We start from the raw sequence: 24881 nt of genomic DNA, 5'->3' as shown, positions 1-24881 counted from the left end.
CAGACAGGATCATCAAAAGTAAAAAGAAAAAAAATACGTATTTGAACTAAGATCATTAACTAAAACGCAAATTTTGATGAAAATTTCTCGTTTTGTTGTAAATAATTGTAATTCAAAGAAGATAATTATAATTGAATTAAAGACCTAATAAAGGATATCTTGAAGACCTGTGTGAAATTTTATAAAGATCGGTTGAGTAGTTCGCGAGAAATCGTGACAACCTACTTTGAAAACACAGTTTCGAGAAAAACGCGTTTAAAGTTTTAAGTGACTATGAAGCTGACCTCGAGCGCGCAACTTGTCTAAGCTGTACCTCCAAAACTATTACTGCGATCAACTTGAGAATTTAGAACTATATTCTAGAGATGGTATAGAATTAAATAAGAGAATACAATTTTTTTTGGTTTGAAGCCGTGAAACCCATGTAACCCCTTAAACCAATTGAATAATACTTAAAAGTATTGTTAATGATTATGAATTTTTGATAACTCTTATGCGTGTAATTAAAGCTGTCCTACTGAGGCTACGTAAGCAAAGTGTGTTGTGTTCGTGAATACCGCTTGGTGTACGAGGAATATGATGGCGGCTGCGTCAAAATGAAAAATTATAGAAAAGGTTCAAGACTCCGAGCATAAAGGTAGTTCTCAGTTCCACTAATCTTATAAAACTTATCAAAAGTCTCACAGTTGGAAGTACTTCTTTCTATTTATTGTATAAGCGGTGTCGTTAAATCGGATTATGATAGTTTTTTAATTAACCAATTAATGGGAGTTAGATTAGTTATAAATAAGAAAACATACGTATAATATGTACATATAAATGCACAAGTAAGTATGTATAATAAAATATCAACATATAAATATTTAAATATATATATGTATTGTACAATACATATGTAAACTATATAATTTAATGATACTTTTATATTACTTACTTTGTACTTAATAGTCAATTGATGTTCTCTTTACAGTTTCACACGCATACGCATATGCATGTATGTGTATATGTTTACAAATACTTTAGAATATGTTTGATAATTAACACAACAGTATTTGTGGTAAGCAGGAAATATTACATTCTACAAGACAATTTAGCAGCGTTAGCAAGCTGTTGAAGCCGTTCTATTAATAATAATATTTTCAAAGCTGTATCTTTATAAAACTTCAAACGGAAAAATTAAAATGTATTTAGTTGAGACAGTTCAAAATTTTATGACTGAATAATATATGTAGGCCTGAAATGCTAAATATTATAAGAATCATACAATTACTAGGGTTTTAAATTAGCTCCGTTTGGAATCTTAAACATAAAGAAGACAATTATTTTTAATGTCATAACTCAATTTTGAATTGTTACATGTTAAGCTAATATAATTATTGTTATATATTGGAAAAGCGTTTTTGATATCAACAACAGCTTATTAATACAAATCCCTATTTATCAGATTTATGTATGGCTAACGAATAAATAACTAACGCTGTAACAACATTACAATACTATATATTATATGTACATAATGGAAGAAAAAACAATAATTGCTTGTGATTAATGTATTTTCAATGATTAAGGAATCACAGTTTTTAATAACATATGTATGTACATTATTGTGAATTTATATATATATATATTGTGAATATATATATTTCGTATTGTTGCCAATTTGTCATTGGCCAATGCTGCAACTTATTTATATCTATAATTGTTGCTTTGGTCAATGCTGCTTCCTTTATACATAACTAAATACTAGGTTTAACATAAAATTTCCCTTTTTTAATAAATTTTATTTTTACTTTCTAATACAGTTTGGTTATAACAGTTATTTGTTGTATAATATATACTAGTTATATGAATGCTAGCAATTAGAATAATTTTCTTGCAATATAATACAAACTCTAATGGCTACTTGGATTCAGAATACCAACAGTTTCATTAGATAAACTACAAATTTATTTACAATAAAATTGCACGCCTATTTAAACATCATAAGGTATTACTGATTGTAAAAAATATATATAAAATACACTGAATATAGTTCTATGTTCACAGCTGTAGGCTTGTGGAAGGACACAAGTGAAAGGAGACTTTCTATAAGTACAAGTTCGTTATTTAGGCTTTTAACGCCATTTCTATATATTGTTGTATTTATACTATAGCTTAATTAACTATTTATTAACAGCTCTACAACAAATTCTAAATAACCACATATTTGTGGATACACGTACTATATATGTATGTACACTTGTACATTTGTTGACATATGATGGTGCTTACTTCGCTACATATTTCCTCCTATTGATTTAAGGAAATGTTATGAACTTACATATTTTTAAATTTAAAATATAAAAAATCGTTGCATACTTTTTGTTGATAAAATATGTTTGTATGTTTGTTATATACTTTCTTTAAATATTTTTGCTTTGCTTTTTAGATTCTATTTATTTGTTCTGATTTTCTTGAAACTATTGCTACATTACTTGTAAATTATTATTATTGTAGTATATATTATATTTGATTTGAATACAAATTGATATCCACTACATATACATGTACTAATAACTATTCCCTAGTATTTTACTAATCCCTATTTGCTTTCATATTATTTGTTAAAATTTTGCAGCTTTTTGTCAAAAGTAATATAATATACAACATGTTTTCTACAGTATTTGTTTTGTATACAAAGGCTTCATTAACAAGCATGTGATCGTTTATTTTATATATATTTAGTTTTTGGTTTGTACGCATGTAAGCCTTATGATCCTTCCGCACGCTTCATAATTTTTAAAATACTACATACATACATGAATCAACTGAATATGGTAGTTTGTATTTACGATAACTCAATTAATGCCAATAATGTTCCTTTATAAGCATATATGCACATCTCTACATGTCTCTACGTGCTTGAAATAAAGCCAGCAAGAGTATATTTCAATTTCTCCCCTGCTGCATAGCCGCGCCAGCAACATTTTTTTGTTGCCAATTTTTCATACATTAAATTGATACTGTAATGACTGCTTTTGTTGCCATTTGATAGCAAACAAGTCAAACATCGGTTTCATTACAGGTAGACATTTGTTGAGGATGCTGATGCTGTTGGCAAGTACCATCTGTCAAATTATCATTGGACAGTTGAATTGCCATTATTTCAGGTTTTACACTGGTTGTGCTTTCGTTAGTTCCATGACATTTATTTTGAGTAAGCTGCACTCCACCAAGAGGTGATGACAGCATGGAGTTCGTTGCGTTACTCGCTACAGTGCTATTAATTGGTACTTTGTGTCGCTGTTGTAAGCTTGCCGATGTAGTTTGCGGTTGTGACCAGTTAATGCTATTCTGTGATGTAATATTGCGAGTTTTGACTAGTGGCGGATTTTTGGTGGAAGTAGAAAAAGCCATGCCGCGACGAAGTGGTACTCTGTAAAATTAATGGATTAATACAAGTCACAAATATATATACAATAAATTATCAAAAATTTAACGCAATCATTTCAAATACGTACGTATGTATGTATATTAGGATTGCAGATTTGTTAATTAAAAATTGGAATTAAAAATCCAGATGTTAAGATTAAAAATTTGATTTTCATTTTTTTAATCCAGACGTTTTTTTTTATAAAAAAATTTAAAATTGTATATATCACTTTTTGATTTAAATGAACACGAGAAAAATGTAAATTTTAAAGCAAATTCTTTTTTAATTCTTACTTATATGCTTATGAATAAAATTTTATTTTTTATTTTTCAATACGGTAGTTGGGATTGAAAATTAATAATAAATTTTTATCCGTTTTTTAGGATTTTGTTTTTTTATTTTTTAATCGGTATGTGGGATTAAAAATTGTGTTTTTTATTTTTAAAAGGTTTAAAATTTATTTTTAATCTCATACTTGGGATTGAAAAATAAAATAAAAATCATTTTTAATACCGTATTTGGGATTAAAAAATAAAAAAAAATTGTATTTAAAATAAAATTTTTTTAATTTATTCAAATGTTAATTCAATTATTTTTTTTACGTATTATTTGCAACCTTGCTGTATATGCAATCATATCATTTCATATTTAAAACTAGCTCACCTTGTTGGACTAGGTGGTGGATAAGAAATTCCTCTATGACTAGGCGAAAGTAACAAATTTCCCGAATGGCTTGTTGTTGTGCCAGGTACCAGCAGTGTATTATTACTATAAGTATAATATAGGTTACTGTCGATGGTACTTAATTCCAATTCCGTAGAAAACAAAGTTGAGCATTGAGTATGGTGAAGCGAACCGATGAAATGCCACGTAAATAAAAATAAAGCAAGCGAAGAAGCAAATAAGCAAAAAAAAAAATTATAAAAATATAATACAAATTTAACAAATGCTAAAATATTGCGACATCCAAATATCAATGAGAAAAATGTTTTCCGTACTTTTATACCTACCTACACACAAATATATAAATCTTTGCCGTTACATTTCTAGATAGATCGTATTAAAAAAACTGGTACACAAACTTTCTTTAACAGCAGGAAAGAGCAGAAAACAGCAGAAATTTTAAATTAAGTTTAATAATCTCTCTCAGAGGTCTAGTAAAAATCAGGACAACTAACTTATTTGTCCGTTATGACAGTTTATTACCAGCAAAATTGCTTCAATGTGAAAGTAGCAAAATTATTCAAATCCTTTGAAGAAATGTTTGTATAAAAAAATATGAATTTATTTAGAAAACACTTATTGCTAAAAAATTTCAGAAGATGATTTACATTTAACGATGTCTAAAGATATAGGCTATGTTAGATTACATTAAAAAGGCTGCCCAATCCTTTAAAGACAAAGTAATACCTTTATGGAGGGCAAAGAGAGAGACGAGTTGTTAATTCACCGTTCGCGGTAGTCAATAAAGATATTCTTTCAAATTCATATGAAAATCTCTCAAAAACTGTTTAAATAAATAGAAATGTAAGATTTTTAATTTTTTCGAATACATACAAACATAATGCAATAACGGAATAGAACTTACGTATGGCTTTGGTTCAGGTTTAGATTCGGCAGACTTTGTCCCAGGTGATTAAGTGGCTGTACGGAAAGTGTATTCGCCGTTATAGTGTTAACTTTGAGTTTGAGAGGACCGGATTGCAAATTTTTGCCTTCAAAATATATAAAATAAAGTAACATAAATAAAACAGTCTTATTCTACTTACTCATAGAACCATCATCACTAGATAATGAATTGGTCTTTTCAAAGTCCACAGATATATTACGCGAATCATTCCACTCGACTGAGCCGCTGTGACTATTATTCGCGCTGGATACATGACTGCATATTGACGAGTTCATTGGCGATTTTTTTACTCCTAGTGCATCCACTGTATTGCCACTTACACCACTCCCTCCACCCAAACGGAAATTGTCCCAATTGCCGGTACCTTGTTTCAGTCTTGTGTAAATCATTTTAGCGCGCTTTATGGACTCACACCAATTTTTTGCCTCTGAACATTGTAGAGTGAATGCAGTAACGACCACTTGAAATTCATTGAGGTAGATACAATTTAAAATATTATTGCTTTGTTGTACAACAAGTCTATCGGTTAAGTACGGTTGACGAATCACTTTGAGCGAACCTAGACCACGTTTCGCGATCGCTTTGCAGACAAGCAGCATATCCGTCAACAAAAAACAATGAACATCGGTCTTGCCAAGGTTGTCTTTGAATTTATGGTCGCCTTCCATAAAGAGATGGCGTACTTGATGAGCAGGACATCCTTTCATTGGAGCGCACAAGTCAAACATTTTACTATATTGCTTTATCATTTTGTCTAGATGCTCGTTGTTGGTGTCCTATTGGTTAGAGTATTTAGAGAATAAGGAAAAGATTAGCAAAAATTTTTAACTATGCCTTTTGCATTCATCATACCACTACATCATAGGATTCAATGCGCGCCATAACACCTTTTAAACGTTCATTTTCCTGACGCGTTGTCAAGTGGTTATTCACACTAAACACGAAGTGCTCCACTGAGTGGATCTAAATATTGTAATAGGTACATTAAGTGATCATCGTTATATATTGAAAAATACCATTGAATCGACTGACTCGATCTGCTCCATATCTAACATGTGCTTCTTGATCGCTGTCAACAGGAGACTGTACTTGGTCAATCGTTGCATCGGTCGCACCAAAATGTCGGCCAAACGCAGCCGGTTACATAGCTTTTGCGACTCACACCAGGCCAAATAAGATGTAAAAAGTGGATTGTTTTGATTAAGCTCCTTGCAATAGAACTGGCAAGTACTCTGTTCTGCACAATACTTTTTGTATGGTGCGAATATTGAGGCGAAAGCAACAAAACCCTGGTGGAAGAAGGTAACACGTAAAGGTTCACCAGTAGCGACACTGTGCGCCACCATGGGGTAGAGATAAAGTGTCCAGAACTTAAGATTTGCTTCACATATATCCCGTACATTCGAAAATAGTCGATGTTGATCTACATCGGTAAGCAGTCGCTCTAATTGCACAGCTTCTAAACATGCCAAAAAGAGCTGGAATCAAACACATTCAATCAAGGTCATTCACAATGGAACGAAATATTTTATCTTACAAGTAATACTTACATCTGTTACTGTTTGGAGTGCGTGAATGTAATATACTTCGGTGGTAACTAATTCCCAAATTGCAGTTTGTATTCGCATTTCGCTGTCATTCATGGCTGTGCTATCGACAATATCCTTCCATGACTTGTGCATATTGTCCAAATACTCTAAGGCCGCGTCAAAATCCGGATGATCGAAATTTACTGATGCTCTCTTTTGTGGTACACCACTCTTTGCGTAACTATTAAGCAATTCACATAATTGACTTTGCTGCGGATTTTTAATACCGAACAAACCGGACCAGCGTTGTTTGAGTTGTTTTCCTGGAACAGCGGCTTCGCTAGTCTCCTCCGTAGAGGCGGAGGAGAGCAATCGCGGTGGACGTGTGCGAGAACCCTAAATGATAAATGTAATATTTTCAATAGACCCTCAAATTTTGAATTGTTGTTTCTTACAAATGATGCGGCCTTTTGTAAGATTTTTCGACTACCATCGCATTCAGTTACAGTCAAATGATGTCCAGCCAAATTTTCTATATCAGTATTTTCCTCCAAAGAACTAGCTAATGGTGAGTACCCTATTAAAATGATCAATCATGGAAAATATAATGTTTTTACTTGTTATAGCTTGATTGAGCGAACATACTGAGCGAAGTTTTTGCGATATTGACTTACGTACCAGTTTCTAAAAGACTACTGGGTGGATTATTATCAGTGATGGCGATTTGTGAAAATGTTAAATTGCGTCTTTTCAACGCTTGACTTAGCGCGGAACTGAGAAATACATACATAGAATATATACGTGCAAATAGTTAGCGCTAGAAGGTGTAAGTAAAGTCTAAAAGTATAAAACTTACTACAAAGTTACGCCTTTGGTCGCTGGTATGAATTCCTCCTCTACACCACCTTGGTCTGTACAAAAACTCACAGAAAAGTATTCCGAACTCGTTACCTATGAATATTACATAAATAGTTTTATTAAACGCTCGTTGAAAAGGTTTAAGCTCCAAATTTGAATAAAACAAGTACATACAAATTGACATATGAATAAGTACATAAATAAGTATACACATTTCTAACTCTGTAAGTAATATTAGTAATTGAAAATGAGTTAATGGATCGGAAGTTCTTTGATTTGTGAAATCTAATAACGCGCAAAGTTTCACAAGGCAATCTTCCGGCTTAATAAACTGTACATAGAAAGTGGTGAACATTTGTAACTAAATTCTCGCTTACAAAACTTTTGTTGGTTATGATTTAACAGCGGTTGGTATATGAATTTCTTGAATATGACACAAATATGTTTTAACCATTAAGATTGTATATCATTGATAGAAGTGTTTAGAGTAACATGCGGTAACGAAGTAGAGGACAGATAATGTAACTAAAATCTAGCAAGTAACTTGTGGAAAAGAATTGAAATTAGTTGAGTTATTTATTGCTATTTGCTTACTAATCAACAATTGCTATTAACTATTGTATTGGGTCGTTCACTAAGTAATTTTGTAATTTTTTATTGTGTAAAACCTTCAATAAAATTGGACAAATTTAATCTTTCAGCAATCTACTTTATTTTAACCCCAACGGCTTCAAGAGGCCTTCCAGGACTTGGTGCATTCTCAAGATCGAAATTGCCGGAATGAAATTTTGCAAACTAATTTTAGCATTGGCGTTCAGTCAACACATCTTCTCCGTACACATCACATAATTTTCGCCTTGCTTGAACTGTATGTTTACTCTTTTGATAGTAAAATACTAACATAGACTATAAATACGGTTTTTGATCTTCCATATCCGTTAGGGCATCACACAAAAACTATTCCAAAAAATTTAAGAACATTTTTTCCAAACAAGCCCCACTAAATCAGCTCTTCAAATATATAACAGTAAAACGACCAAGTGTGAAGTTGGCTGCGCAAAAAATCAATAAGGTCGGCTATTATCATCAAACTAAATTACTCAGTGAACAATCCAATATAATGTATTCTCCTTTTACCGGTTGTCTCTAACATCATACGATAACGGATTCGAATTGATTTCTGACACTAAATCGAATAGTTTGAACAAAAAAGGTAGCTTGATAAAACCTGGTACACGGTAAGGCAATCAAGACAGATTGTTACTGTTAAGGGGCGAAATTCTGAAATCTATATCGCCTACAATGACATTTTGATAGGTTTCTGATGGGTTTCAGTTTATTAGACCATACAATAAACTTTTCACAAAAAATAGATAAAATCGGTTAATATTTTAATCCAACACATGTAGCGAATATAATGATTTTTGTGTCCTCATATGCTACAGGGAATGTAGAAGCAACTTAACATTTATTTGCTTTCTTTATTATTGTAGATTTTGCGAAAATCACACAATTCAGTTGATGGACGATTTTTCCGTTTGTATTGAAAATAATTATATAAAGCAAAACTAGTAATAAATATGCAAATCATAATGTTCTTGCTACAGAAATACGAACAATTACCTATACGTCTAAATCACCATACGAATAACACTTAACTCACCTCACTGCGTGTTAGCAGTGGCTTTTTACGCTGTAGAAATGGAGATTTTTTCTTATAACTCGTCACAGACTTGGTGCCTGTTGGAGTTGATGTCTCTTCACTAGTTATTTTCGCTGTCGTTGAAGAAGAGTTCAACACAGCTGGATATTGATCTGGATTGAGCTGTTCAGAGGTTTGAATTGTTGAAGTGGCCGTATTTGTGCAAACTTCGCTCCGGCTCTGAAATTGATGTGAGTGGATGCATGAATGAGCTGTTCGTTTTCAAGCAAGCTTATCACGCTGTCAATAACGAAGAGGGATTTGAGGTGCTAAAGCTGTGGGACGTGGTACAGACTTTGGAAGGACATTGCTAATTGATGACGATGGCAAATACGATTGTTATGAAATAAACAGAGACTTTCTGCCATGCAACACAAATTTAATACTCAAATGACTACTGGGTTAATGTAAAATAAAAGTACTTTTCAAGTGTCCTATAAACACGCTCGAAAGCCATAGTATGTATTTTATTGGAAGTAAAGAATGATAGACCGGCAACTGAGTTTGTATGTGCTTTTTACACAAATAATTTGACGATAACCGTTATGTTGTATGAATTCGTCTTCACATAGGCTAAACAACAACAACAAAGTAGTAAGCATTTAAGATAAAATAATTTATTTTATTAGATAAAATAGTTAGTTATCAAGTTTACTGAACATGGTACATACATTAGCCTTTCGTAATATTTATTTAGCTTTATACATATTCAAACAAAATTTTTTTGGATTTTAACGGGAAAATACTGTATGGAGATGAAATATGTACAGATATCTCTATAAAAATTTTTGGATTTGTAAATTTTCATTCTAGAGTTTTCTCATTTTATATTATAAATAGCAAGTATATATTATATTATATTTACAACTAGAACAGCGAAATACTAGAACACAAAAAATGCTTAAGAGGTTATTTGAATTGAAATTGTATTAGATAATTTTTCTACTAAACAAACTGTAAAATGTAAGAAGCTTACCATATTCGGTGTTATGCTAACGGGAATGCCACGATGACATGCTGCCGTGGGGTCGAGACCATCCAAGTGTGTTAGGCTTTTAGATTTCAACTGTAAAGAAACAAATTAATTAGGATTTGCTAGCAATAAAAAATAAAGAATTTCTCTGCTTTACTTTATGTGTGTTTTATGTGAAACCAAAGCTTGAAAAGAAAATAGTTAACAAATATTGCACAAAATCAATAAATTCATAACTTTCCAATTCTATATCAATTATAATATTGAAGTATTTGTATGTATGCATCACATATTATCATTGCATTTATCATTTCGGTTAGCAAGTTTCAAGGTATACAAATTAAAATTTTATAATAATTTAGATCTTTCGTATTTTTCGCACAAACATTGTCTTAGACATTGCCTAACTACCAACCCACAGAGGGTAAGAGTAACAGCATTATACAATTTGAAAAGAGTGAAAGCAAACTAAACAACAAATCACTAAAAGAGTGTAAGGAAACACTGACTTCATTAGAATACCTACATAAACAATTACTAAGTAAATTACGCAAATTCCCAAGCAAAACAAATTCAAACACGCTATCAACAAAAGCATAAAAAAAAACACAAAAAAGCACATTGCGGAAATTTGAATTGTAATACTTGGTAACACCTAACAAAAGCCTGATGGTAACTTGCGAAAAGGCAGAGCGACAAGGAGAACTACGCATCAACATTCGCACTTCAGCTGAAGCTGTTGCTTTTAACTTTTAATGTAAAATGCTATAAGTAAGTAGTTATTGCTTCTATTTAGTTGAGAAGTATGAAATTTTATACAAAATAGTTTTTTTTAAAGGCACGGTAAGAAAACTGAGCATCAGTTATACGTTGTATGTCAAATTCAGAATTAATTAGCCGATATATCATTTAATTTCACTTGTGGAAAATAAAATAACGCTTTTTAAATAGGTTACAAACATGATCTCATTCAATGGGGAAAAATAATAGTATTTAATTTATATGTAAGTATATGCTCATTTAAGGTTCTTTGGGCTAAGTCACATGCTACTACGATTGCTGTAATCAAATTAACACAAAAACAGCTTAACATATTAAAATTAGTTATATGTATATCGGTATATATAATATGTAAAATTTATTAAGTTAAAAATAAACAGAAAAGGAAACTAAAGCAATATTGAGTTTCTTAATTTTTATTCATATTAAAAATCAAAATATACAAAAATAAAAATTAAATTTAGCAAACATAATTAATTTATGCACAAAAATGTATAAATATATAAAAATATAAAACAATGTATGTACATGCAGCGTATGTTATTCTAGTAACGTTCGTGGTAAGCATTTTATTGGCATTTACCTGCAATTTACTATTTGGCGGAGAGACTACTAAGCAAATCTTCATGGTAGCACGCAAGAATTCCTCGCGTTTTGTATTCAAATCCTGCGGCATTGCGATTGGAGATGTTACGGCTGATTGCTTTAGTGGCGCACGCTTCGTTGCGCTATATATTGCAGCGGCTGGTGTTTTTGTCATCGTTGAAGTGGTCGTTGTGATAGTGTTCTTCTTGCTGTTACCTTCAACAGTATTCGCAATTGGAAGAAAGGGATTAAGGCTCTTTATAACATTGCTATCGGAAGCGGAAGTACATGGTGTAGATTTTCGGAGGAAGGTATCTGGTGTAGTAACTTGCGGTTGTGCTTTGTGAGTTGACTGTTGATGTAGCAAGTGTCGTGTAGGCGAATTCAAGATGAACAGCTTTCGACGCTGTCGCCCCGGTGTTGATGATGAACTGTTAATAGGACTAGAAGGTAGCTGTACATTAGCAGAATTTTTCGCTATGGCTGTTGCTGAGATAGCGCTATCACTATGTGTGGACTCTTGCGAACCCGCTCGACTATATACAGGCGTTGGTAATTGAGCCGAATGCGAGCCACTACCATCCATTTCTACCCCACTCAAGTCTCCTCCCGGACCACACTTAACATTGGTCACATTATCCTCGAGCGTTTTGTTCTCCTCATCATAGACGCTATGATAGGTACGGGCAATGATTTCGGGTAAAAAGGGATTATTCGGTGAGGTTAAAGTATATTGATAATACGATCCGGCTGTTTCACTTGAGTCAGCACGTTTTAATAATGGCTTTGACGTGGTAACTGTATTATTATCTGCCGGTTGTGCTACTGTAAACGCGCACTCAATGTCATCGGACTCTTCTGGAAAACTACCGACATAAAAATCGGCGGCTACATGACTACAACTACCGCTAATGTTTGAAAAGCCCAAATTCTCCCATTCACCCGAAGAAGAATTGTGTGACGAAGCCGTGAATCCCTCATTGGAGTGCGCATGAATACTTTTTGTGCTTTCATTACTTGATTTAAAAAGAAGATTTTGTAGACGCGTGAGTTTCGTTGAACTGCTCTCGCTGGTAATGCTGCAACTACGACTTGCTTGTTGCTGGTGAATATCACTTTTACTACTGCTTTGTGATTTTAGCTTTTGCTTTTGTTTATGCTGTTTCGCTGTTAAACCAACATCGTCCATTGTTCGTCCGGAATTATTTGCCGCTGACACACCATTGTTGCTGTTAGTGCTTACCTCGCCACCCATAGAGGAGTTAGATTGATGCCACGCCCAATAGCTGATGCTGGTTAATGACGAAGTGCGTTCGTCGATGTCGCCAAAGTTACTTTCCAAAGAGGTACTCGAGTTTGTCGTTGCGACACTACTTAGGTGATGATATGCATACTCGGGTGGTGTGTCTGCGTCAGGACTGTCCAAAAGTAGCGCCGGATTGATATGTCCTCCACCAGCCGTACTGTACACACTGCTTTTACTGCCGCCACCCAAGTCTAAACTACCGCCGACCCCCAGGCTAGGCAGATGACTAAAAGAGAATATAGAATGGGAATTGCGTTGTAGTGGGGGCAATGATCTAATGCCGAAGGGTTTTAAGTGAAAACTATTTCCGCCCCCACTGTCAGTAAGGCTATTGCAGCTGCTATTTTTTTCGCCTGGAGAGTACTGTTTATCTCTGTGACTCGCACCAGCAAGGCTCTCTAATCTATGTTCAGGTGGTTTGATTTCAAGTGATTTATGTTCACCGCGTCGAAATGAACGTCTCAACTTCTCCGCAAATTTTCCACATGTTTCTTTGGAACCCTTATTTTTTCCTGACGAACTTGGACGGGTATTTGTGCTTCTAACTGTTGCTGTAGATGGTTTGTTTTCCTTCTTTGTGTTATTTATATTGAAGGTCTTTTCAATTTTTTGGTCGTCATTTTCCGTTTGTATATTGTCCAACAATTTTTCCTGCATTTGCGTTGATATTTTAATTTTTCTTTCCACGGAAATTGGTTTGTTGTTTTCGCCTACTATTGGCACTGCAATGACGTCTATTTCGTTTTTAACAACGTTTTGTTGTTGCTGCAAATGTACGATTGCTATTGCGGAAGTGAATCCACCGCCCATTACGTCTACGCTGTCGTCCCTCATGCACTGAACATCGCTATCGCCAACTTCAACTGCGGTGGTTACTGTTGAAGATGTCCTAGTTTTTGCACTTGGAATCGTACAGAACTTATTTTTTTTTTATTGAACTAACTTTGCTCAATTTGACCGAAAATGTATTGCCAACACTTTCTGTGGAGCGAATCAATTCATTTCGCTGAGAATGCCTCTGGCGGGTTATATGCAATTGAACTTGTTCCTTTTTGTTTATATTGAATGCTTGTTCATATCTTTATATTTGTGTTAGTGAATTGTTCAACGATGTGGAGAAAATTTGCTGTTGTTTTTCACATCATGCTCTGATGCTTCTTCATAATTTCTCCGATTACATAATATCCTAAAATAATTTGTGAGTTCCTACCGTCGAATTCCGTCATTGGAACGCTAGTATGTAGATACTCATTGCACAAAGTTCGCTTCTCCTTAACGTCGAATTAATGTAGACGTAGGTTATATTCTAATCTAAATATAAATAAGCGTTTAACATTTTTCCCCTATATTTTGATTTAGTTATATCAAACATCATTGAAGATATTCTTTGATTACTTATTGTTTGTTATTTTGATTTTGTTAATCCGGAGTTTTACACTGCTTCGACAATGTCTTCACGATTTTTTTTGTTGATTTTGTATTTCAATGCTTTTAATTCTAAGCAACTGAAAGTATTGTGTCAATTGAACATTTGATAATCAATTTCAAATTTTTAACTCAACTGTTGTTCAAAACATAAATGTTTCTATTATAAGCTGTAAATACATTTTTAGGCCTACTAAAAATAATTAGGATACATAAATATTTTCGACCTAAAACTATGGCACACCGTTTCCAAAAATATCATATATAGTTCAACAAACTTGGGGAAAGCAATGTCCGTACAGTATGTATGATTGTGGGTTTGGAAATCTTATCGAGTGGGCTTGAAACAATTTTCTTTTACAAATGATGTAATTTTAAGACGTGTATGTTTTGCTTGGTGTCAGGATATATTACAGAATAGTTCTCTACAATCGTCTAATATTATACAAAACAAATTTAACTGCACATTTACTGTTATTTGCCTGAGTGGAGTGTTTGCGTGCGTGCTTATTATTTACTTTGGCTTATATAATATATTGCTACGGCACTTCCGGCGGCCATAAAACTAACAAGCTACAAGGCCATTTCGGTAAAAAATACAGTTACATACTCGTACTAGAGCATCACAAATGCTGCAGCTATAGCGCTTTATGTTGAGCTGCAGATGGAGCTATCTATTGTTTCTGATTATCCAACTAATTGCTCGCATAGCGCTTTCTTCTGTTGACATTTGCTCATTATGCTCTTAGTGACACATATACGTATGAGGTGTGTTCAAAGGAAAAGGTGAATTTTGATTTTTCGCGAGCTGTGTACATTCGATTATCGATATGTTGTTTTTGTTATAATTGCACACATATGTTTGTCATGTGTTTGTATTAGAAGCCAACAGAAAAGTTTAGTTAGTTTTTGTGTGCTCTTCGATTTTTGACTTTTGAAAAAATGGATCAAAGAATATGTTTTAAATTTTGTCGTTAAAAATGGAATAAAGTGCTTCAAGGCCCTTGACATGTTGACTGTGGTATTCGTTGAGTGCATTTTGTCTCAAAAAAGTGTTTATAAGCGGTACAAGCGCTTTAAAAAAGGTCGAGAAGATGTTGATGACGATGAGCAGCCTGAAGATGCGACCACGTCAACAAACGAAGAAAACATCGAAACAGTGAAAAATATTGTTCTCGAAAATCGTCGAATCACTATTAGGGAAGTTGGAGAGAATGTTGGCATATTAAGCGGCTCATGCTATTCAGTTTTCTCGAATGTTTTGCGCATGAAACGTGTGGCAGCGAAGTTAGTTCTGAAATTGCTAAATTTTGAGCAAAAGCAATGTCGCATTCGTATCGCTCAGTCAACAACGACGGCAACAAAGATTTGGGTTTGCTCAAATGGGTTATAACTGCTGGTTTTGGCTCTCTGCGACTTTTTCCTTTTCCCAAAACTGAAGAAATCAATGAAAGGAAAGCGTTTTGCCACAATTGATGAGATCAAGTCAGAATCGAAGAAAGAGCTGATGGCCATACCGAAAAGCGCATTTCAGAAGTGGTTCTAAGATTGGAAAAAGCGTTGGCATAAGTGTATTATATCCGAGGAGGATTACTTTGAAGTGGACAAAATATATATTGATGAATAAATAAGCACTTTTCAAAAAAATTAAAAATTCAGCTATTTCTTTGACCACACCTCTTATATATCGGGTGTTTTTTTCGAGGTATAGAACATTAAGTGGCATTACTGTTCAAGATGGCGATCGATTTAACAGCTGTCAAGTGATTTATTCTCAGTTTGGTTTGGCAATTCATTATGAATAGACTCTCGTCTGAACAACGCTTGCAAATAGTACAATTTTATTTCGAAAATAATGGTTCTGTGCGGAATACGTATCGCGCACTACGTTCTTTTTTTTTAGTGATGAAGAGCACTTCTGGTTGAAAGGCTACGTCAACAAACAAAACTGCCGCATTTGGAGTGAAGGTAATCCTCAAGTGTATGTCGAAACACCGTTACATCCTGGCTGGTGGATTTATTGGTCCGTACTTCTTCAAAAACGATGATAGCCAGAACGTTACAGTCAATGGCGATCGGTATAGAGCCATAATTACTAACTTTTTCATTCCTGAATTGATCAACCATGATGTTCAGGAGCTGTGGCTCCAACAAAACGGCGCAACATGTCACACAGCTCGTGCCACAATCGATTTATTTAAAGACACGTTTGGTGACCGCCTAATTTCACGGTTTGGACCTGTGAATTGGCCTCCAAGATCATGTGTTTTAACACCGCTAGACTACTTTCTGTGGGGTTATGTAAAGTCATTGGTCTATGCGCTTAAGCCACAAACGCTTAACCATTTGAAAGACAACATTCGCCGTGTTATTGCCGATATACGGCCACAAATGTTGGAAAAATTGATTGAAAATTCTACGCCCTGATTGGACTACATCCGAGCCAGCCGTGGCGCCCATATGCCAGAAGTAATATTTAAAATGTAATGCCACAAGATTAGCTTTCGTATAAATAAAATGCATGTCAATCGAATAAACCATCGTTGTTTTATGAATATGAAAATGTATCACTGTAGAAAGCAGATGATATTATATGACTGTAAAGAATTTTAATAAAACTTTTTCATTACAGTTTGCATATTTTTAGATATTTAAGTTTTGACACTTTGATTGATAGCGGTCAAAGCAAATGCTAATAACGCCCACAAGAAGTCACAAACATGTTCACTGGTTGACGACCAATGTTTGATCGATAAACCAATATATTTCCCAAGAGCAACTGAAGTAAGCGGATTACCAACTGCGTATATTGTGGTGTAAAGTGTCATAATGGGATATTCATGAAAAATCGTAAAAAGTAATTTATAAGTAGTGCAAACAACGTAATAATAATAACAAAAGAAAGGCTTCACAACCTTCCTATGTAAATGTATTGTGTGCGTAATTTTTCGCGCGTACCAACCAAGGGTGTGACATATTTTTAGGCGTATATATATAGGCGTATAGGTATATATCAAATAAGTATACCTTTGAATTTATATTTAACTTTTCTTAACTTGACGTTTTTTAATATTCCGCATGTTTGCTTGCGAAAGAAGAATGTCTAGAAATACTATCATTTCTGAAGATATTTACCTGAAAGTAAAAGATTGGAAATAAATATTCATTAAAGTATATATTCAAGGATGGAACTACTATGAGTTTAATAAAAGTTGACGTAATTAGCGAGTTAATATCACACACCATATTTCCTACTGAAAACCACTGAAAGCTACTACATAAAAACTGTCAACCAATAAAATATAACGATTTGGACGATTTTAACATAAACAACCAAATGACATTTTTCAGGTGAATTGTCCATTGTGCGTAAGGTACGCATATAATTACTATTCACTTGCAGTGTTATGAGCTGCTGTAACACTGCCAGCTATTCACACTTTGTAGAATTTCCGTTTTGTATATTTAATTTATAAAATAAACACAAAAGATAATTCAATTACGCACAAGTAGTGCAACATTATACGCGGATGTAAACAAAAACACACCAACACAATTGGTCTGAACAAAGGAGCAAAAGTTTGTTTGAAAATACGACGAAAACCACTATAAGCGGTTGAAGTGCTTCGAAAATGGCAACAATTTGCCTAAATGGGTTAACTAAATTAAATAACATTTACAATATACGTGCGAAGCACACCATGCCATCAGCACAGAACAGAACTGTTTGGCCCATTGGTAGCTAAGTATGTGCTTTAAACTTAGAGGCAACATTAAGTATTATACAAATATTTTTATAGTTTAAACAAAAAGCATACACAAAATATAAAATATATATGTATGTATTGTATATAAAAAAATTTTTTTTTGCTTAGCCTGAGTATCAAATTTGTAGATTATAAAAAAAAAAATGTTTGGAAAAACAAAATTTTTTAACAAATAGAGGTGGCTTACTTTTAAAGTAAATTTCTAGTTAAAATTTTCTGGTCGTAAAAAATTTTAGATAAGCTGTAATTGCAATTAAAAGCTATCAACTTAAAAAAAATTGTGGTCATTATTGGAGTTTTAAAAACGTCTCAAGCGACAAACGCTTTCCTTAAGCGTTAAAATATGTTTTGAGTCGAAAACCGTCAAATTCGGTAATTTTTATATAAATTTGAAGAGTTTAAATAAAAATATTTTTTGTTAAAAAAATTTTTAACTCGAAATTACTTTAAAAGTGAGTGGGCCTCGGATTAAAAAAAATTTTTTTTTCAAAAATCTTCTTTTTTTATAATCTACAAATAAGCAAAAAAACCAAAAAAAAAATTGTTTCGCTCCCTCCTAGTACATAGCACACTCAAGTGTTGAACGCTCAATCCAAATGCCACAAGCATTAATTTGTAAATATTTTTTTGAACTCCATTATTATGCCATTTGTGCATTTGATAGAAGAGGACTAAGGAATGAAAAATATTAAGCAAACTCACACAGAAACAAGTTTGCATACATATGCAAGAGAGAATTTACACTAACCAACCAAAAACTTATGCAGATATAATATTTACAACTGTGTTATGCAGCACGCTATATCATATTACCATTTGTTGGTGAAACGGTCGAATGCCATAGGAAGGTCGTGCCAAAACGGACCTTCACCTCGATTACAGCAACGCTTGTTTTAGTTATTTCCTAAAAGCCTGCCTACTATTATTTTATTTTGATTGAGTGATTCCACGTCATTTTGTGGTTACGTTCTTACTAATTTGTGCTTTTAATAATTGTTTTTTAATGCAAAAACTTTTACTAGCAAACATAATTTTCAGATCACAGATAAAAAGACTAAGCTAATATTAAATAATATAATCCAGGAGGTAGCCAGATTGCATAATTCACGCTCATTAATAAAAACTGCGACCTGAAAATTGGTTTTAGTCTTCAACGCGGCACGAAAAACTAGACAAAGAAGTGAAGCATATCGGAATTTCCATATAAGCAGCAAGAAACGGCCATAGTAATAGCCATTCGGAAACGGAGAGCGGTTCCACCTGCATGGGCAATTTTCTTTCCTTCTGATCAATTAAGTATCGATCAGTACCTAGCTGTCAAAACAAAGCATAGCTTAGCATATGGCAAATCATTTTTTTTATACTAAACAAATAAGGTAGTGCTAAGCTCAAGCGCAGCCGAACTCACAAATGATTTAAAGGCTGGGAAGACATATATTTTATTTATTACATGAAAATGTTGCTTTAAAATTAATATTCTCTATCAAGCGAAATATATTTGGCAACAGCTTACCTGTATATAATTAATATGCCTACTTAGTTTTTTTTGAGCTACGAACTGATCGAAATTAATACTTTACTGTGAGCACCGTGGCGGTTCTGAACATATAAGTGAACAAAATCATTATACACTGTGCAGCATGTTATAAGCGTATAATAAAGAGTAGTGTCGATAAAGGTGTTTTTGCAATATTGCAGCAAAAAATGTGTTGGTATGTGTACTAATATTTGAATAATGAATAATATTCTGTTATAACGTGTACAAAAATATTTATTTGTATGTATAAAAAATTAAAAGAGTTTATGAGTATAAATAGTTTACAGAACCGTGCAGTTAATATCAGTGCAAGTCAGCTCTTTACAGCACCTTCACATCGAAATATAGGTTTCGTATAATTATATAGAATGTTGCAACTATTTTCAAGTGTTATTGTCGCTGTTGCGATATTCGATTTGGTATGTGCAGAATATATACCACTGGGTCATGCCCCCAGCTACGCTACTGTGGTACAACATGAACAAGTGCCTCAGCATGATGGCTATTCGAGTTCAGGTAATTATGTGACTTTAGGAGATAAGGATTACGCACACTATGTGCACGAACCACGCCACTATCCAAAATATGCATTCGAATATGGGGTTAAGGATTCGCATACTGGCGATAACAAGAGGCATTGGGAACAACGTGATGGCGGTCAGGTCAAAGGTGAGTTAACAACTTCAGCGCAAAACGTATAGTTAAGTTAAAGGTAAACTTTTTCAATAGGTGGTTACACACTACTTGAAGCTGATGGCACTACTCGTGTTGTTGAATACTCGGCTGATGATCACAATGGCTTCAATGCTATAGTGAAGAAGATCGGACATGCGCACCAGCCAAAAGTGTATTATCATAAGGAAGCCTATAATTATGACGACCACAAACAATATCCTCCAGGGCATTCCAGCAGCTATGTGGAAATTAAACAACACCATTAAATTATGTAACGCTTGATACCAAATGTTATAAAAGAAGTCTTTATATCAATGTGAATTGAAATTGTTTAAAATAACAGCTATGCAAATTGTTAATAGCAGTGTTAACATACACATTTTTAGTACATTTATTACATAACATCTATAAACACAAATAACGTGAGTTTGGTTCACAATTTGTACATACATATGTTGTATTTAAGGATGCTCGAAACATTTCTTTAACTAAATTTAATCGCTGCTATTGTGCGTATTCGGAACTGTATTCGCACACACGCTTTTCAATAAAGGATCATAAAATTTCATTTCGAACACGTACGGTTAAGAAAATAAACACATATTTATGTTCGTATTTACGCTTATCATCCTATCACATATACTGCATGCGTACATTCGAACAAATTGCATTAGCCGAACACGGTGACGAAATACTATACTATCTGTCGGACAACAATGCCACAAATGAGCAATAAGTAGACTGTGTTTAATCTAATGCTATGGCGACATTTTCCTTTGTGTACTTTGTGTATTTTGTCCATTATTAAGGTGGTCTTCCGAATTTTAGGAATAATCTCTGAATTTTCAGTACTTTTATCATTAAAAAAAGTGTACAAGGCTGAGATTTAAAAATATGACTAAAAAATATAAAATATTAATTATCGCGATTCCTAAGAAAATATCTTTAGTTGATTACAAACCAGATCAAGTCTTCAATTTTTTTAAATTTTTTATGCACTTCAAATGTAATAGTTTAAGAATATTTCAAATATATTCAAGTTTATTTCTTAATTACTACAAAATTTCGAGACTGGCAACCCTGTGTTTAAGAGAGCAATCAGCTGACTCGTTTCGCGAATATGCTACAGTACGGTATGTACAAGATTTGTACAATAGATGCGGACGGTAGAAACAGTGGTGAGTGTTCATGTACATTGCGCTTTCATAAGATAGGCCGTATCAGCTGAGTCGGTCTGCGGGCTTGCGTCGGTAACTGTTTCCAGCATAACTAAACGGCGTCCATTCACTCGCAGTGTGAGAGCAGATCAATTGCTTGCTATGCGCAGAGCGTATTGCTGCACACAATCGCAAACAATGCCTGTTCGGTCCGCCTATGCGTCAGCTGAATCCAAATGATTACCACTGTTATGTAGTACCTTATGGTTAAACAGATACATATCCAGCCTGAAATAGCAGTTTTACCAGATAAACGCTAACACATCAGCAAATTTGCAACAGCCATTATTATTCTTATAGGCTTTTGGAAATTCATTGAACCAAAGTTAAATCAATGAGTCGTTGTTTCATTTCACTATGTGTTCATGCGTTCGTGCGTTAAAGCTGCATCCTCATAGCCTTGTAAATGTTAAACGTTTAGGTGTATTGCATTTGCATAATTGGGGGCGAACGGTTCATATTCTAACCACATATGCATTTACAAACCAACAACTACTCAGACTTATGCGCTATATAGCACTAATACATAGATACTAGTATTTGTAACACTCCATGTATGTTATGCAGGAATTTTCATTAGCAAGGTAGAAAGGTATGTAATTTGTGAAACATGTCTTGCTCTTAAAGTGCTTGTTCAAATAGTTTGCAATTCCCTCTTGATTAATTCACTTAATGCTCAGCATTACTATAGTCAATTTCAAGTTCAGTCAATTGCATATTGAAGTGTAGGGTGTACGATATGTTGAGAATATTCAGAATATGTGTGCTAGTTAAATAAAATTCAAATTTGGGACTAATGAGATTTTTGTTAAACTTAAAATATATAAAATATATAATAAAAAAGATTAATTTAACTTAATGCAACGATTTTGTAAAATCGAAACATTAGGAAGCACTAAAACTAGTGATAGTTTTTCAGCTTATTGTAGCCACCATTTTCCAGAAAAATAAAATAATAATAAAAAGTTTCACTTTAGTGAAAATACTCTGAAACTTAGTTAGTTGTCTGGGCAAATAATTGTGTGACTTAACGTATCCTAAGGCATAATTACTTTGTTTTAGTTAAATGGAGTGAAAAATGGTTTACTGCAGATGTCAGAAGTTCGGTTGCTATTATTTGAATGATAGTGATGTGCTTAATCGAATAATGAGTAATGGAATTTTAATGACAGCTTTCTTTGCATGATCGAAATAACGATTAATTGGTGTTTTTATTGGAAGACAAATTGATTCCATACATTGCTCCATGATACGTACTTTTTCCGAACTAAAATAACTTCATATGTGTTACACATATGTATAAATATAATATATTATATGTATACATATTGATTGCTGTTTGAGGATATTACGGATGACGTGTGAAACTGAGAAATAAATTTTAAATATCACCATAAGTGTATGTTCGTTATTGAGCATCGTTGGTTGCCAATACAAATTGATCGCACAAACTGAGCAGAGCCTTTATCTAGTAAATTCAATCACAAATAATTCAACTGTTTTCGACTTTATTATGGGTATTCCAAACATAAACGATGGCTTAATACAATGTCTTTAACTGAATAAGGAAACAAAGTAATCAAGGTATTTTGTGGCAACACCTGCATATATGCATGTATCTTTAAATTTAGATGCATACATATTATATATATATACAGTAAAACATTAGCTAGTAATTAGTTGTGCTGTGAGATCACACTGGTAAACTCACTGTCACAATTTTGATTAATGATTTATTTGCATACGTACATAGTATGAGTATGGTGCCCAGTGCGTATGATGAACATTTCTTTAATGTGTTGGCTTATTTAAAATGACGGTGTGGTGTGAGAAACCAAAATAGTTATATATACCTGAATGCTAAATAAATGTCATACTGAAACATTAAACACAACAATTTTTGAATGATACAATTTAGTCCTTGTACTGCACTTTTCTCAATTAATTTGAATATTTTAGCAAAGAACATTTAACTTTTTTTAAAAGAGACAAATAATAATTTCACATTATATTTATAAGCAATATCGTGCTTGTCATGTCTTTATTACGAAGTAAATTCGTTATTCTTCATTCACGCGGATTTCAATTAGATATCCTGCCCATTTATGTTAATTAGTCGCCGCGCGAGCCGAACCGATAATTAATTGCATCATAATTTAATTGTGACAGCCCATCAACACTGTAATCGATTTGTAATGGCATGAGCTAAGTCCATCAGCTGTGGGAATATGCATGCTGTGAATGAAATGAGTGTCAGCTGCTTAAATTTTGTGAATTTAAGATACTCATAAACCTAAATATTTGTACTCTTGTTGCAAATAAAAGCTATGTGTTGGTTTACAAGAATTACAATGAACAAAAATTCTCACAAGAAAGGACTATAAAATAGTAAAGGCGAAATAAATTGCAGCAAAATGTTCATTTCTATTTCTAACTGTTAATCGTATGAAAAATATATTTATGTTATTTTATATTTGGTATAAATTTTTTTTTCTCATTTATGCAATAAATTGAAAATGAACCGGCTAATGCACATAATTCACAATATTCCAGCTCAATATGTGCACAAATCACTGCAGAATTTTATTTTAAATATATTTATATATACTCGTACGTAAATAAGTTATATACGCGACTGGAAGTGCACACACCACAACGGCCATAGATATTAATACTACAATTATCTAATGCTCCGTTAAATCATGAATAAGTGCATATGTATGCAAATATGTCAAATGTTAGCAAAGTATGTACGGTTATTTATGAAAATCATTATGCAAAAGAAAAATTTTACACTTGGTAATTTTCAGATACGGTTTGTTTGCTTGCGGAGGTGTCTTTCAGCATTGACAATCCTATGTGTGAGTTAGCAATTGCTTGTGGAATGTATCGTTGCTGCGTTTGTTAGACTGTGATAATGCGATCGTAAATTTGACAATTTCGGCACCTGCGTATAAATATATGATGATTTTATATGTACTTGTATTCAATCTTTTGTTTTGCAAAAATTAAACGTATGCATGTGGAGGTTGACAATAGAAATGAATATTAATATTAAGTCAATCATAATTAAGTTTAGGCTATTTTTATACTCTCGCAACCTGTTGCTACAGAGTATAATAGTTTTGTTCACCTAACGGTTGTTTGTATTACCTAAAACTAATCGAGTTAGATATAGGGTTATATATATATAAATGATGGATGAAGAGACGAGTTGAAATCCGGGTGACTGTCTGTCCGTCCGTCCGTCTGTCCGTCCGTCCGTCCGTCTGTCCGTCCGTCCGTGTAAGCTCTAACTTGAGTAAAAATTGAGATATCTTTATGAAACTTGGTAGACATGTTTCATGGTACCGTGAGATGGTTGGTATTGCAGATGGGCGTAATCGGACCACTGCCACGCCCACAAAACGCCATTAATCAAAAACAAATAACTTGCCATAACTAAGCTCCGCAATAAGATACAAGACTGTTATTTGGTACACAGG

General features: G+C 33.4%; 2 protein-coding genes across 5 annotated transcripts; one reads left to right on the top strand and one right to left on the bottom strand.

Annotated features, from left to right (window-relative positions):
• Window positions 1-1535: 1535 nt before the first annotated feature.
• Window positions 1536-17310, bottom strand: LOC106621073 (serine-rich adhesin for platelets). 4 transcript variants are annotated; one of them, XM_070110932.1, is made up of 14 exons: window positions 17228-17303; window positions 11468-14280; window positions 10108-10197; window positions 9093-9311; window positions 7428-7522; window positions 7250-7344; window positions 7027-7148; window positions 6593-6967; window positions 6059-6520; window positions 5895-6005; window positions 5182-5818; window positions 5001-5127; window positions 4076-4213; window positions 1536-3415 (listed from the first exon to the last, which is right to left on the bottom strand). In XM_070110932.1, the coding sequence occupies exons 2-14, from the start codon at window positions 13607-13609 to the stop codon at window positions 3043-3045; spliced, it is 4986 nt and encodes a 1661-aa protein (XP_069967033.1). In that variant the 5' UTR covers window positions 13610-14280; window positions 17228-17303; the 3' UTR covers window positions 1536-3042. The 4 variants fall into 4 exon arrangements, with proteins under 4 accessions (XP_069967033.1, XP_036216592.2, XP_069967034.1 ...); XM_036360699.2 differs by having other exon boundaries at window positions 4076-4180; XM_070110933.1 differs by having other exon boundaries at window positions 4076-4201; window positions 17228-17302.
• A 2537-nt stretch (window positions 17311-19847) lies between these two features.
• LOC106623268 (cuticle protein 18.6-like) lies at window positions 19848-20556 on the top strand. Its single transcript, XM_014242715.2, has 2 exons — window positions 19848-20173; window positions 20234-20556. The coding sequence occupies exons 1-2, from the start codon at window positions 19873-19875 to the stop codon at window positions 20443-20445; spliced, it is 513 nt and encodes a 170-aa protein (XP_014098190.2). The 5' UTR covers window positions 19848-19872; the 3' UTR covers window positions 20446-20556.
• Window positions 20557-24881: the final 4325 nt, after the last annotated feature.

The sequence above is a fragment of the Bactrocera oleae genome, chromosome 6 (assembly GCF_042242935.1).
Source record: "Bactrocera oleae isolate idBacOlea1 chromosome 6, idBacOlea1, whole genome shotgun sequence".
NCBI lineage: Eukaryota > Metazoa > Arthropoda > Insecta > Diptera > Tephritidae > Bactrocera > Bactrocera oleae.
The sequence above is the reverse complement of the archived record's forward strand: the minus strand, read 5'-3'. Positions and strand labels throughout refer to the sequence as shown.